The sequence below is a fragment of the Pelodiscus sinensis genome, chromosome 21, assembly GCF_049634645.1.
Source record: "Pelodiscus sinensis isolate JC-2024 chromosome 21, ASM4963464v1, whole genome shotgun sequence".
In the NCBI taxonomy this organism is placed as follows: domain Eukaryota; kingdom Metazoa; phylum Chordata; order Testudines; family Trionychidae; genus Pelodiscus; species Pelodiscus sinensis.
This window is the reverse complement of record NC_134731.1, coordinates 3,321,251-3,335,428: the sequence shown is the minus strand read 5'-3', so window position 1 is coordinate 3,335,428 and position 14,178 is coordinate 3,321,251. Positions and strand designations below refer to the sequence as shown.

The window sequence follows — 14,178 nt, the reverse complement described above, 5'->3', positions numbered from 1 at the left end:
AGGTTGTATAAAATATAAATAGGTGAAACATTTATCTACATTGAGCATGAATTGTAATTAGTGGCCAAGAGTCTAAAATGTGTGTGCCTAAAGTTGTCTGGTCTACACGCACACATTGCACTGACTAAATCTGTTTCTAAATTAGTCTAGTTAAACTTATGTAGCTCTCCTTTGTAGATTCTCTTAAATCAGAAAAAAGTTGGATACATCTGTTGTAGAAACTTGAGTTAAGCTGTTGCAATTTGTGTGTATATCGACTAACCTGATGTTTCCTAAATGTGTACTTAAGCACTTAAAATGTGGACTGCATTTTTAATGTTGGCTTCAATGGAATATGCTTGGGTGCTCAGCATTTCAGAAAATGAGGCAATTCATTTTTTATTAGGTGCCTAAGTATGGATTCAATAGTGAATAGGTGGTACCCATTCTTTAACAAATATTGGATAGTGTATTTTTATACTGCCTTTGTTTGTCTTTTCATATTCTAAATACAGCATCTTTTTGAGAGCTAAAGTAAAATTATATTACCATGATCTTAATATCTTACTCTTTTGCATTATAAAAACAAGCTCTAAGGGGGCATTGGAGAAGCCAATCAGATAGGTGCAGTGTTACGTTTTCATTGTGAATAACTTTTATCCATGTAGCTTACTGAAATTCACCATCTCAATCTTGTACACGTTTTAAGGTAGCACCAGGAAATATAGAACTAAAGCAATTTGTTTCAGTGAGATTGGTTTGGGTGAGGCATATGTTTTCCAAGTTAGTCATTGGTGCATTCATGTCTGTCTTTAAACAAACTCTTCACAGGCATTCACATTAAAGAGTAGACCTCTGAAGACATAAGGCCCCATTTGGGACATTTTCTACTTGTAAATAGAAATTAAATTGTTAATGATGGATTTTAAAAGGATGAAATTGTGATCTCTTTATTGATTCTAAGGCTGCATGAAAAAAATAATAGGAAAACATGAGCACTTTTAGGAACTTAAATTAAACTTCCAGATTATCGTTGTTAAAGTGATTCAATCTAGGTAGTAGAATAGATGGCTGAAAGCTCTGGTCAATTTTATTTTAATTTATAATTGGAAAACTTTTTGTGTCTTACATAATACTTAGATAAATTATTTACATTGCAATCTCCAAATGTAGGTCTCGAATCTTAATATCAAATTGTTCCTTGTTTATTTAAGGAACCAGCTTTTGGAAGCAAGCATGAAGGGCCATCTTCTCCAATCGCTGGCCAGTCCTGTGGAGAGGACCAGAATGCATCACCTTCAAAACTGTCAAAAGAAGAGTTGATACAAAGCATGGATCGTGTAGATCGAGAAATTGCAAAAGTGGAACAGCAGATCCTTAAACTGAAGAAAAAGCAAGTAAGTCAGCTGCAAAGAACACCATAACAATGCTATTTTTATTTTCATTTGGCAGACCACAAAATTCAAATTTTTTCAAAAATAAACCAAACTGCTTTGTCACAACATAAGTCAAAATTCTTGTTCTGCAAGCAGTTTACATAGTACAAACTTCTAAATGGGTTAGATATAATAATCTAGTGCAGAGGTTCCCAAGCAGGTATCACCTCCCGGATCTATCAGCTGCCCACACAATCCTTTCCAGATCTATGTTTACTCTCCTCATCACTGATTTTTTTCTTCTTCTTCTTAGCGCTCTCTCTTTAGCCATCTGTCCATAGTTCTTATTCCAGCTTGTTAGACCTTAGATTAGACCACATAGAACTTGACTGGCCTCCTTATAATATTTACTGATACATTAGACCTTCTGGTCTGCCACTGTCACTTCCTTGGGTATAAAATACATGACTGCTTCTTTGAGTGATGTCCCCATAGGTGCTCCACTGTTGGTGTCAGGTTGTCCCAGTGCTGCAGATCAGAGTTTTTAGGGAGTGTTGCCTCCTCTTAAAAGCTTGAAATGTTGTGTTCCTTTAATATGTTGGTTGAAAGTTAAATATTTTTATGGGTAAACTACAATGCAGCAGCGTGCATTTAATTGACTCAAACCTGTCATTCTGACAGACATGTGGTACCTCAAAAAGGTTATTTAATTTACAAATATTAGTATAAAAATCCTGTCTTGTTGCCACTTCTGTTGGCATTAAACCTAGTTCATTCATACCTTGCAGATTAAAGGATGAAATGACAGGCACAGCAAACTGTTGATCAGATGCATGTTTTATCTCTGGTGACTAATTACTGGCTAGGGTAACATGGTGCGGATGGCTGATTTTGCTTTCTCTTGTCTCTTAGCAACAACTTGAAGAAGAAGCTGCTAAACCTCCAGAGCCAGAGAGGCCTGTCTCCCCTCCTCCAGTGGAACAGAAACACCGCAGTATTGTCCAAATTATTTATGATGAAAACCGGGTAAGTTTGCTTCTTGGTCTGGTTGGCTGAGTATGATTGCATATATCTACACATGGCGCTAATGTTCCTCCATTGTGTGTGTGTGTGTGTGTGTGTGTGTGTGTGTGTGTGTGTGTGTGTGCGTGTGTTCAGTCTTTTATATATGTTGCAGTCTTTTCATATTTTAACTCTTTTAATTATTTTTCAATCTTTTTCAACTTTTTTAATGACCAATCCTTGCATGAGATTTTCATTCCAAATCCCAGAATATTTTGAGCCATGAAGATGTTTGGTAAACAGAAGCAATGAAAACGAGTCTGTATGACCCCCATGTCTGAATTTATGCTTTGATAACATTTTAGATGTGCTTAGGTAACATTTTTGCCTCTTGGCTTTCCTACGTCAGGGGTCGGCAGTCTTTGACTCTTAACTCATCAGGGTAATACACTGGCGGACTGAGACGTTTTGCTGATGTGAACTATCTGTAGGCACAATTTGCTATTCTTGACCAATGGGATCTGCAGGAAATCCTACTACACGATCCTAGATTACGTATTGCAGAAGTGCCTGATTATCCTATTAAGGAAAATGTCTTCCCCTCATTTTTACAGCAAACAGGGATCTAGTTTAGGATTCACTACTTATTGTCTAAAAAGCCCTATATAAATGAATTATTTAATGGATATAAGCTCTAAACAAGCAGTAAGCATGCTTTTTTAGTTGATAAATGGTATTTTTTCTTAACCAACTAGCCCTGAAGACTTTTTCTAAATTAATCTCATGCTTATTATGAGATTGCCTCAAATAATCGAATCCCATGAAGCACAGCGCACAAAAATGAAACGACTGAAGAAATTTACCAAAACAGTGGGCAGTGTTTGGGGATTGAATGGAAAAATTTAGCTTAATGTTTGTTACAAATGTTTGCTTCTGTTAACAGCATTTTGAGATGACTGTTCTCTATCATATGTTGCATATCTGCCAGTAGATGAGGAAACATTGTGGTGTTGGGCATTTAGTCCCCCTTTGAATGTTCTTGTTCCTAAATTGATCCTTGCATTTCAAAACTGGCTCATGGTATAAGAAATGCTGAATTTAAAATATAAAGCAATTTTAAAATAGATATTTGACTCAGCAAGGCCAGGATCTAATTTCATTGTATGTCTTGTACAATCCTAAGCATAGTGATGGTGCATGACTTGGCATGCATTTTTCAGAGTGCAGATATAACTAAGTTATTTCTGTTGCTTACTACACAACTATTGTGACATTTGCGTATGCAATACTTGTTTGGTTCTCTCTTTCCAACAGCTATGCAAGAAGGTAGTCCCCCTTAATAGCATCGTGGCTAGAGGGTGGATGTTGTAAGGGTATAACTCTTGATTTCAATGCTTAGCTGTACTTAGAGAATTTCACTCAACTAAGAGGGATAAAGTTCAGTCCCAAGATATTTTGAGACTAAACAAACCATTTTTACCAGAGTAATTTTATAACATTCTCCTGATATGTAATTACTTTGCACAGCTGTGGATTCCAAAATATTTGTCATTTTTCTGAGTTGAGAATAGTACATGTAGGAAAGTAGTAGAATTTAGCAGAGCACACTTTCTAAAAATAATTTGTTTTTTTTGTTTGTTTAATTTTTTTACTGGTATGTGTAGTCCTTTGAAGAGCTTGTAGAACTGATAACTTGTAGAGAGGAAGGATCTTAAAATAAGCATATTGCAAAGTCTCATAGTTGGTTTGCTAAAGAAAGGGTTCAGAAGGATGGTGTATTTAAATGGATTTGTGGAAGTTGGATAAATAACCCAGCTCTGTTCCCTTAGGAACAAGACTTTTTTTTTATTATTTTTTTTTTATTTTTTAAACACTACATTTCACTACATATTAGCCTAACACATCTACTCTCAGTGCTTGGTGAAAGGACAAAAAACTAAGACACATATTGAACATAGGGGTTGGTGAAGGTTTTTTTTTTTTTTGTATATTTGCTCCTTGCCTTTTCTGTAATGGCTGCCTTAGCCCAGCCTTTCTAAATCATGCTTCTCTGCTGTTAAGCGCATTTCTTCTTCCCCTATCCTGACAGATATTTGCAGTCTGTCCTACTGTGTGATAGTTGCTTTCCAAATGCCTGAGAAGGACAGTTCCTGCTCAGATGAACTCACAGCTTGAAGTCAGACAAGTAGACAGAGGTCTGGGGAATAACCACAGACAATTTATAAGTGTTAACGTGATTCACTATAGACAAGGTGAATGAGGTCGTATCTTTTATTGGACCAACTTCTGTTGGCGAGAGAGACAAGCTTTTGAGTTTCATATATTCTCTTTAAGCAATATGGGCATAAGCAGGTTGTGAATGGAGGGCTGTTGTCTTTGCCGATGACCTTAGGACAGGACATTAATGATAGTTTTGACAGTCCAATTTGCATTATTACTGAATAAAACTGCATTAATATTTAGACTATACAAAACCATGTCGTTCACAGAAAAAGGCAGAAGAAGCTCATAAAATTTTTGAAGGTCTTGGTCCAAAAGTTGAACTGGTAAGTTCCTTTCCCCTAAGAAGAACAGATATAAGAAAGTGGGGTTGCATAGCTTCAGCTTCGGTTTAAAAAAAGACCACAATTTTTCCTTAATATAATTGACTTTATGTATGGTCACAAGGGCTCATATGCCTGTCCATTTACGTAACTAAGGATTCTTTGTTTCAAATCATTAAATGATTGGCACAGGCTAGGGAAGACAATATTGTTATAATGTGCCAAAAATTGAAAGTGGCTGATGTACTGTAACTTTTATAGGGATTAATAGCCCAAGCCTCTGTAGTGATATGAGCAGTCTGTTGGATATTACTTAAAGCACATATTTTTCAAGACTTGCCAGATTTTCAGCCAATTCACTAAAGAACTTGAGTACATACACACCTTTATCCTGATTCTTGCAAAACATGTAAATATGTGCTTACCCTTAAAATGCCTGAGCAATCCTATTGATTTCAGTGGGACTTAAGCACATGCACATATACACTGCTAAATCAAGGTCTTGGTGATTTGACTGGCGTAGTTTTAGAACTGTTTGTAAGCAAATATGAATAAACTTGAAATAGAAGTGTGTTAATATATTTGAGTCCGCTCTATTCAAAAGTGACATTCAGGGGAGTAGAGGACCTTCTGGGAGATGCTGAGCATCTTCAACTCCTATTCATTTTAGGTTGCTGCATCTCAGTTTGCCAAATATTATTGCTTTACCATATTGTGTATTTGTAGAATTAAACGCAAGTTCTATGTTCTTAATGTATATGCCAATCCATTTTGTAGCCACTTTACAACCAACCATCTGATACAAAGGTTTACCATGAAAACATCAAAACGTAAGTACCAAACCTCTTGTAATCTTGCTGTTTTAAAAGAGCCTGGAGTCAAACATCCTAGTTTTACATAAACAATACATGACTACTTGGTAACAAAGAGAATACTGGAATTTCAAAATCTCATTTGCTTTTTATGATTTAGGAAACATTTTCCTTTTCAATTATTTTAGTTAATTCAGTGAAAATAGACAATTACTAGCACATTCAGTTTTCAGGGTTTTTTTGCATACTAAACATTCCTGCAACACCAGCGTTGCAAATATTGCAAGAGACTAAAAACACTTTTCCGCTGAAACTTTAAAAAAAAAAACAAACATTTCTGTTTGTCTTAGCTTTTAGAAAAGCTTTTCCCCAAAACTAAAATTCAGGCCTGATTTGACCTAAATGTCTTTGTCCTTCTCCTTGAACACTGTGTTCAAGAAGCCTTTTAAATGTTGCCACTGTTAAGAGTCAGATGAGTCCTGTTTTGTGCAGACGATAATATGTTCTTTATCTGTGACAGGCTCTGAATTGTCACTGCATTCTTTACTTCTCCGTTACTTGTGACTTAGGACAAACTAAATTCAGCTGTATGAAGTAGATTGCTATGTCTGTGGGTAGAAAGTGTGGATTTTAAGAATTAACATTCATTAATTTATCTTTTTTGTGAAAAGAGTAATAGTCTTATGCTTTGTGATCCAGTAAGGAACTGAAGGAGTACCATTTAAGGTGGCTAAATCATTCTTTAGCATGATTTACAATCTTAAGCTTTATGCCCAGTCGGTATTGAGCTCTTCTCTCTATACCCTACAGATATTATGGTGAGCAGGCTGTGAAGAAAGAAAATGTTGATACAGTGGTGCTTCCATGCTACTGGAAGGCAGCATTACCTTCTTTCTTCCCTACAAAATGTTATAGCTGATATAGGGAAGCATTTCAGAAACTTGTGTGGTATATCAAAACGATTAAGGCTTTAGCTCTGTTTCCAGTCATAGTTTGGAATACCTAAGTGCCTTTCAGTTTATAATAGAACAATCTGGCCAGTATACAATTCCTCTGTTTCTAGACTATCTGCCTGTAGGATTTCAGAGGGTGCACATTGCTTTCAATTTCTACCTGTTTTTCAGGACAACCAACTGTTTGTTTGTAAAAGATTTAGTATTATCTTGTAATACTTCTAACAAGATACCCCTCATGACCTAGGAAACTCAAGGAGAATAATTTTCCATGATTTTTGTAGCCACTCGTAATTCTAAGACTAAGCTGAAATCTACAATTGCTGACCTGGCTCATTAGATTGTGCAAGTGATACTGTTAGCTAATACTAGACACATTCCCCTCTTCTCCCCCCCAAAAATTACTCTTTTCTAGCAGCATTTTTTTTGGAAGGACACTTGCCTACTGATAAACGGCATTGATATTTGTACAAATAATGAATATATTTGATGCTAGGGTACCTGAAGTTATGTATAATGGCTTGTATATGATGGGTATATCAGTGTTTTCTGCTGAATTGTTGAATGGTCTGGTGAATTAAGAAAAGGTGCTGTTTGCATTGAGGAGAGGATGGTGTCCACGAAATATTTTGTAAGTGTTTAGGAAACTTAAACCTCTTGAGTGACTTTCCATGGATGGCATCAATATCAAATACACCTTGTTGGTATCTCCTTTTTAATCGTGATTAGGTGTTTTTTATCTAAAAGATTAACTCTAGAGTTATTTTTGGAGGAATTCTATAGACCATGCTATATAGAGGTCAGACCGCATGATCAATTTGTGTGTCTGGTTTTAGCTTATGTATTTTTAAGACTTTGTTTAAGCTGTAACCTGTATCAGCTTTTTCAGAGGGCCTAGTTATAAAAGTCAGTTGTGAAATTTTTGCGACAACCCTAACTTCAGCTGTACAGGTTGAACCTCTCTAATCTGGCACCCCCAGGACCTGAATGGTGCTGAACCATAGGAGGTTAGTATCGTCTCACAGCATTAGCAACACTTCGGCTTACTGGGTTCTCAGAAGACATTGGTTAATTAGAGCTAAATGACAGCACAGAACACTGGGCTGGTGACTGTAAACAAATGTGAAACTTTGCCACGCTCCTGAGTGGAGATCCCGCTAATTAAAATTGTGCCAGGCCGCGGATGTTGCTGGACTAGAGAGGTTTAACCTGTAATAGTAGTACTGCCAGAATAAATCTTGTTGATAAAATGTGCCTTCATAGGACTCTCTCTGGAAGGTAAATCTTTTTTGCATATGTGACTGATTAGTAGTCCTTGATATTTACTTTGCAGAAAATTTGCATTTACTATGTGGAGAATTCTAAAAAGAAGCCACCTCTGGTACAGTTTAGCTCTTATATTTTAATAATTTAAAAAATCCCATTTCCTAATCAGCCTTAGCAACATTTCCCAATTTGCTGTACATGCTGGTGTATGTTAAGCTAATGGAAGATTTTATATTGAATTAAGAATGCTTTGGAAGAGAACACATTAAACTGAAATACTAAGTTTCTCTTCTAACTAGCATATTTTCTTGAAATACCAAGTGGAAAACAACTTTCTATTTCAATTTCAACACTATTTAATACATGAAGGAGGAAATTGAAGAATATATCTGCAGATGTAAAAGAAAACCAAACAAACCCTCAGTGAGTTTGGAACTTGCATATGGCCATGAGTAGGCTGGTGAATTTTTCATCATATCGATATCTTTAAATGCAGAAGATCTCTACAAAAGGTAGATTAATAATACTCTTAAGCCTCCAAACTCTGCACAGCTGCTTCCCCTGAGGCTTTTCCCGACACTCCCATGGGTGGTGTCTGGAAGCAGTGGGGAGCACGGAACTACATGTGCCCTCTGGTTGTGGGATGGCAGGTAAGTACCCTGCCTCTGCCCCCTCATGCTGAGGCCCAGCAGCATCCTCCCAGGTCCAGCAAAATCTTTAATCCAATATACCCTGTTTCCCAGTGTTGCCAGATTAAAGAGATCCATGTGTAGTAATAAACTCTGTACAAGGGACACTGAATTTATAGGAATAATATATTACAAATTAACATGACAGTCCCACAGCTTAATTAACTTTGTATACCAATTCCAAATCCTAATGACATAGCTGATTGCATGTACTTGTAAACGTATACCCTTGAGTGAATGAGTTGCAAAGACACATCCTCAGCACTTTGCCTATGATTAGTCCCAGCCTGTCCATGTGTTGAGGAGAATTCCAGGTTTACATAGATTGGTAGGGATTCTCTTAGTCTCTTGGCCAATTCCTCCCCCTTCAGGGATATCTTCTGTTGTATATGATAGGATTTTAGTTTCATGGCTTTTTTCTCTGTAATATCAAACATCTTCTGAGGTGCAAACACGAAGAAGAAATGCTAACTGAAACAATCAACCATCTGTAATATTTGTCAACTTCTTGTGAATATTTTCAATAACTTTTGAAGCTCTCTCATGTTGCTCATGTCTGTGGTTAAAATGTAACTTTTAAACTCTTTTCCAATTCTTTTGTTTTCTAGAAACCAAGTGATGAGGAAAAAGCTGATTTTGTTTTTTAAGAGAAGAAATCATGCAAGGAAACAAAGGGTAATGCTTCAATATCTTTGTGGAAGTCAGAGTATTGACACGTGGTGTCCACTTGGGCATGTTGACTCAAATGCTTGTTTGCATTTATGCACAAAAATAAGTTTTGTATAAATCTGCACATTCCAGGTTAATGGTAGTATTCTTTGCATATTTGTGTTCACCAATCAGCTATGTCAGAAATCTTAGTGGCTTCAAGAATATGCATGTAGACCAAAGTGGAAGGACAGCATTTGTACTCAGCAACTTTGTGCATAAATGAAATTTTTTTCTGTTCATGTTACTTTGCTTTTTTATACTGCTGTTAGAAAGTGAGTTAATATGTTGGAAACCTTTATTTCTGTTGTAGAAGATTTATTTCATAATGTGTTAGGCAGAGAAAATTATTACTAATGTAGCACTTTCTTAATAAATACTAGACAGCTCATAGGTGAACAATGTAAAATAGTCACTGTATCTTAACCTGCAGTGATTTCAAAATTGAACAACGTACTTCAGTGTTAATTATTAAATGATATCCTCCTTAATGTAAACTTAAAGGGATACAGGCAAGTTAAAATATATTTGTAAAATGAACTTCTGTGCCAATGGTGTTAGTAAAATCTGAGATCGTTAAAACTTCTTGCCTATTTCAGTCTCTGCCTTTTATGCTGTTTCTCTACTTTTGGCATTTAATATTGTTTGAGTAATGAAAATAAGCTGACCAACTTTGCTTTCTCATTCTCAGGTTATAGCAGAAAATAACCAGGTGTTGGATTGCAAACATTACAGAGAATTTTTTTAATTCAGATAATTCTCTTAACAGAATTTTGCTGCTTTTATAAAAACCCTTTTGGATGAAAACCTTAATTTTATTTCTAAATTATTTGTTAGTACCCTCTCAATCCAGATGAACTTGGAAATTAATGTGAATCAAAATTCCTATTGATCTGATTGGGAAACCAATTAATAAAATGACTGGATGATAAAGCTTAGAAGTTCATTTTAAAATAAATGATATTTTTTTGGTAATTTTCTGTGAAATAGAAACAAGTAATCCCAATTTTGAATTCCTAAAAAAAATTGCTTAAGATCAGTTCCCAGTGGCTTACTGTAATTACTGTGATAGGTCTCTTCACAGACTCCATTCCCTGTATAGTAACTACTGATGGTAAGAGGGCATTAGTCGAAGGCATTTTTACTTCAGTGTGTGTATGTTATGTGCCAATAGTATTATCAGAGCGCTGGTTTGCAAATTCCATTAGAGGGAGTGAGAGCCTTTTTGGCCTTGTATGATGTTTGAAACAGTACTTATATAAAAAGTTAAACATCACTTCATCTCCTCCATCTTGGAACCTGTTAGCATTTACAGTATTCATTCATTCATTCATTCATTCATTCAGATGGCTCTAGTTTTCCTTGGGTGGCCATTCCTTATCTAAACACGGTGAGATTGGGGTATATTTCACTTATTCCAATTCCTTTTAGCAGACAACACACAAAAAAGTAGATATGGACCACATCAGTTCCTGAGGAACCTGCAATAACATTTCTCAAATACCACAGAGAGGTGCACAGTAGAAGAACCTAATTAAATGATTGAATCTGCAGGAGGAGTTTTTGGCAGTGATGAAACTACTTCTGACCTCCTTAAAGTTGGGCACATCACCTACAACATAAATAGCCTTTGGCCTAGTAGGAATCTCCTGTGTGCTCTTCTGAACCCACTATCTCTTCTAAGGCAACATATCAGAAATATTGACTGTTTGTTAGTATTCATTTCCCTTTTATTTTTGGAATTTAACAGGAGCAGAAAATCTGTCAACGTTATGATCAACTGATGGAGGCATGGGAGAAGAAAGTAGACAGGATAGAAAACAATCCCCGCAGGAAAGCTAAAGAAAGTAAAACAAGGGAGTACTATGAAAAACAGTTTCCAGAAATCCGAAAACAAAGAGAACAGCAAGAACGATTTCAAAGGTAATATCATACAATCTAAAATAAATAGTCCTCTAAAATACCGTTGTAATTAGTTCCTAATTCTATAAAATGTTTCAGGTAAATGGTGAATCTTTCACATATCTCTAGTATAATATTTTGAAAACTTCTTTTTCAGACTCTGTTTATGGGGTACAGTGAATTGGCAGTTTTTTTGGGGGGAGGAGAGAGTGGGTTTGTAACTGACCTGCCCTTTACTGGTTTCCCCATGTATCATGGCATCAAGTTCAAACTTCCCTTCACTTGTAAGGACCTTGATAAATTCTGCATTTGCCAACAAGGCCAACCACATTAGTTTGTTTGTTGACATCTTTGACTTCTCTACCTTCTTCCACCTTTCCCCTTGTTCCTTGGCATTCCTCACTTCTGCCATGATAACTTCAGGAAACTGGCTAATGGTTGATGGCTAATTTGAAAGCTAGATTGAACAATAAGTGTTTGCATGAGGAAAGCTGTTCACATGCATAAGCATTTGCAGACATGGGCCTTAATTTTATAAATTATGCACAGAGCTTCAGCTTTCCATGGGGAAATTAATTTCAGGCCTAGAAGTCAATTTGTAACTAATATTGTTCTGTCAGATGTCTGTGTCATTCTTTTGTCTCATGACATTTGATGTTCACTAGACTAATGCATACAAAGGACAAAGATTACGTGACTTCTCTTGTAATTAAATTATTTTTATTAAATGACTTGTGTAAAACTTGCCGTAATTTAACTCCTTGCTGTTTAACAGGTATCTGGATTAAGATTAAGAAAAGCTGTATATAGAGGAAAATGTAGGATGAATACAATTCAAGTTCTTTATTTGGAAAACATAAGAGTTGTTCAACAGTACTTGTAGCCAGTGGGTTTTAACTTTTAAAAAATGCTTTAAAATAGAATTAGATCAAGTTTGTTTGCACTTAAGTTCTCTAGGTATATTAAAATAATTTATTAAATTTAGACTTAAATATTCTGGCCCTTAAAGAATTCATCCCATCTTCTCTCCTAAATAGCGTAGTGCACTATTAAATAGTGTAGTGGGTCGCCATTACATTTCAAAAGGGTTGCCAAGTGTCTCTCCAGGTGGCTCTGCTCCCTTTCCTCCCCCCATTTTTTTAAATGTCTTGGGTCACCAAGTCTTCCTGGATTGTCAGAATGCGTCCCCATCTGGAAAAGGTTGGGAACAGCTCGTCTAGTGCTATGACCTCAGAAAAAGCTTGTAGAAGCCAACAGGTCTTACAGTGTTATATTGTTAAGGTCCCCTTCTTTTGGAGTCCAGTGGATCCACGAGAGGACAAGGGAAATCAAATTATTGCTTTAATTAAAGATAAAAATAGAATCCTCTTATCGGCAGAGTTCTATTTTTTGAAAAGATAAATGCTATTTATACTTGGATTGTAAGCTTTTTGGGAGCAGGGACTATCTTTTTGGTTGTGTTTTAGTGTCTAGCACAGCAGTGGGAAACCTAAGCTAGTGAGTAGGCTGCATGAGTGGCCCTTCATCTCAGTGGGGCCACAAGATTGTCACAGCCAAGATGGTCTCCCATGATAAGGTAGTTTTTTCTAGCTGCACGTGCACTTGCGTTTGCCAATTGAACCGAAGCATCACTTTGACTGGATGCAGAGGAGCACATGGTGCTCACAGTTAATGTTGTGTGTAAACAACATGCACCACACTTCATGTGTCTTTGGTTTACATGTGTATCACTTTAGCAATACCAGTAGGGGGAAAACTATGTGGATAGAAACCAGCGGAATCTGCACATGGGCAACAGTAAATAAAATGTCTTCTAGGCCACGCACAGAATCCCAATGGGCCATATGTAGCCATTGGGCTGCAGGGTGAACACCAGTGGTCTAGCATGATGTAATCTCTGACTATGCTTGGGATCTGCAAGTGCTACCTCATTTAAGACCCAGTTAGTATTTGGACCTAAGTTTATAAGTTTGACTGCTTTTATTAATACTTGAATGATGGAAAAGGCCCATTAGATGGTTGTGTTCATCTCACTGTTGGTGAATGGTTATCTGTTCCACATGTTCAAGTGACTTAAAATATTGACCCTGTTAGTCCACTTTCTGGAGATATTAGTGTACTGATTTGTAGTTGAGAGCTTACTGATAGTCTGCAATTTATAATGCCTCTTCCAATTAAAAATTATACTTTTCTCTTTGCTGAGGTAAGCATTGGTAGTAATTTTTTTTGATAACTTAATTGACTAAATCTGTGCAAGGCAAATTTGAACATAAACCCAGGTCTCTTTTTTAAAATAGAAGTTGTTTTGCAGAATGCATTGTTTAAAGACAAAATAGTTTTCATACCACTGCTGTAACACTTAACCGTGCATGTGTGTAGGGTGGAATTTTCAAAAGCATTTGTGTTTGACCTAAGTGCTCAACTGAAGTAATGATTTAAAACTCCTCAGATTCCTGTAGTATTGACACCAGAAATTTTACCAGGTGCCCTCTTTCTGAGCATGAGGTCTCCCAAATCCACACCTAAAATTAGCCATTTAAAAGTGCAGGGTGTAACCTACATTGGGTATTCTCTGATTCTACTCTTTCAGTTACCCGTGTCCCAAATGAGCTATATTTAAACTAATCTGAAATATTTTTTTTCATGTGTAAAATCTCAACATATGGATCTCTTTCAAAAACTAGGGTTGGCCAAAGAGGGGCTGGCCTTTCAGCAACTATTGCTAGAAGTGAACATGAAATTTCAGAAATCATTGATGGACTCTCTGAGCAGGAGGTGAGGCTATTGCTTTGTTTCAGTTTATCAATGCAGCAAATTTTTTGACCATTCTGTTGAGCTATTGATAATCCTCTTAATCATGGTCTGGTCCTTTGCTTTCATGTACCTTCCTTTTAAGGCTTCACCATCCCACCTCTGGTGTGAGATGTGAAACTTTCTTCTGGCATTTA

At 36.4% G+C, this 14,178-nt stretch overlaps 1 protein-coding gene across 18 annotated transcripts in view; it reads left to right on the top strand.

Annotated features, from left to right (window-relative positions):
- NCOR1 (nuclear receptor corepressor 1) overlaps positions 1 to 14,178 on the top strand; it is a 112,991-nt gene that overhangs the window by 27,561 nt on the left and 71,252 nt on the right. For all 18 annotated transcript variants that reach the window (XM_075904320.1, XM_075904334.1, XM_075904331.1 and 15 more), the window contains 7 exons: positions 1,194 to 1,376; positions 2,268 to 2,381; positions 4,847 to 4,903; positions 5,678 to 5,730; positions 9,229 to 9,295; positions 11,079 to 11,251; positions 13,915 to 14,005. In XM_075904320.1, the coding sequence (XP_075760435.1) occupies positions 1,194 to 1,376; positions 2,268 to 2,381; positions 4,847 to 4,903; positions 5,678 to 5,730; positions 9,229 to 9,295; positions 11,079 to 11,251; positions 13,915 to 14,005 (738 nt within the window). The remainder of the gene's footprint in view (positions 1 to 1,193; positions 1,377 to 2,267; positions 2,382 to 4,846; positions 4,904 to 5,677; positions 5,731 to 9,228; positions 9,296 to 11,078; positions 11,252 to 13,914; positions 14,006 to 14,178) is intronic.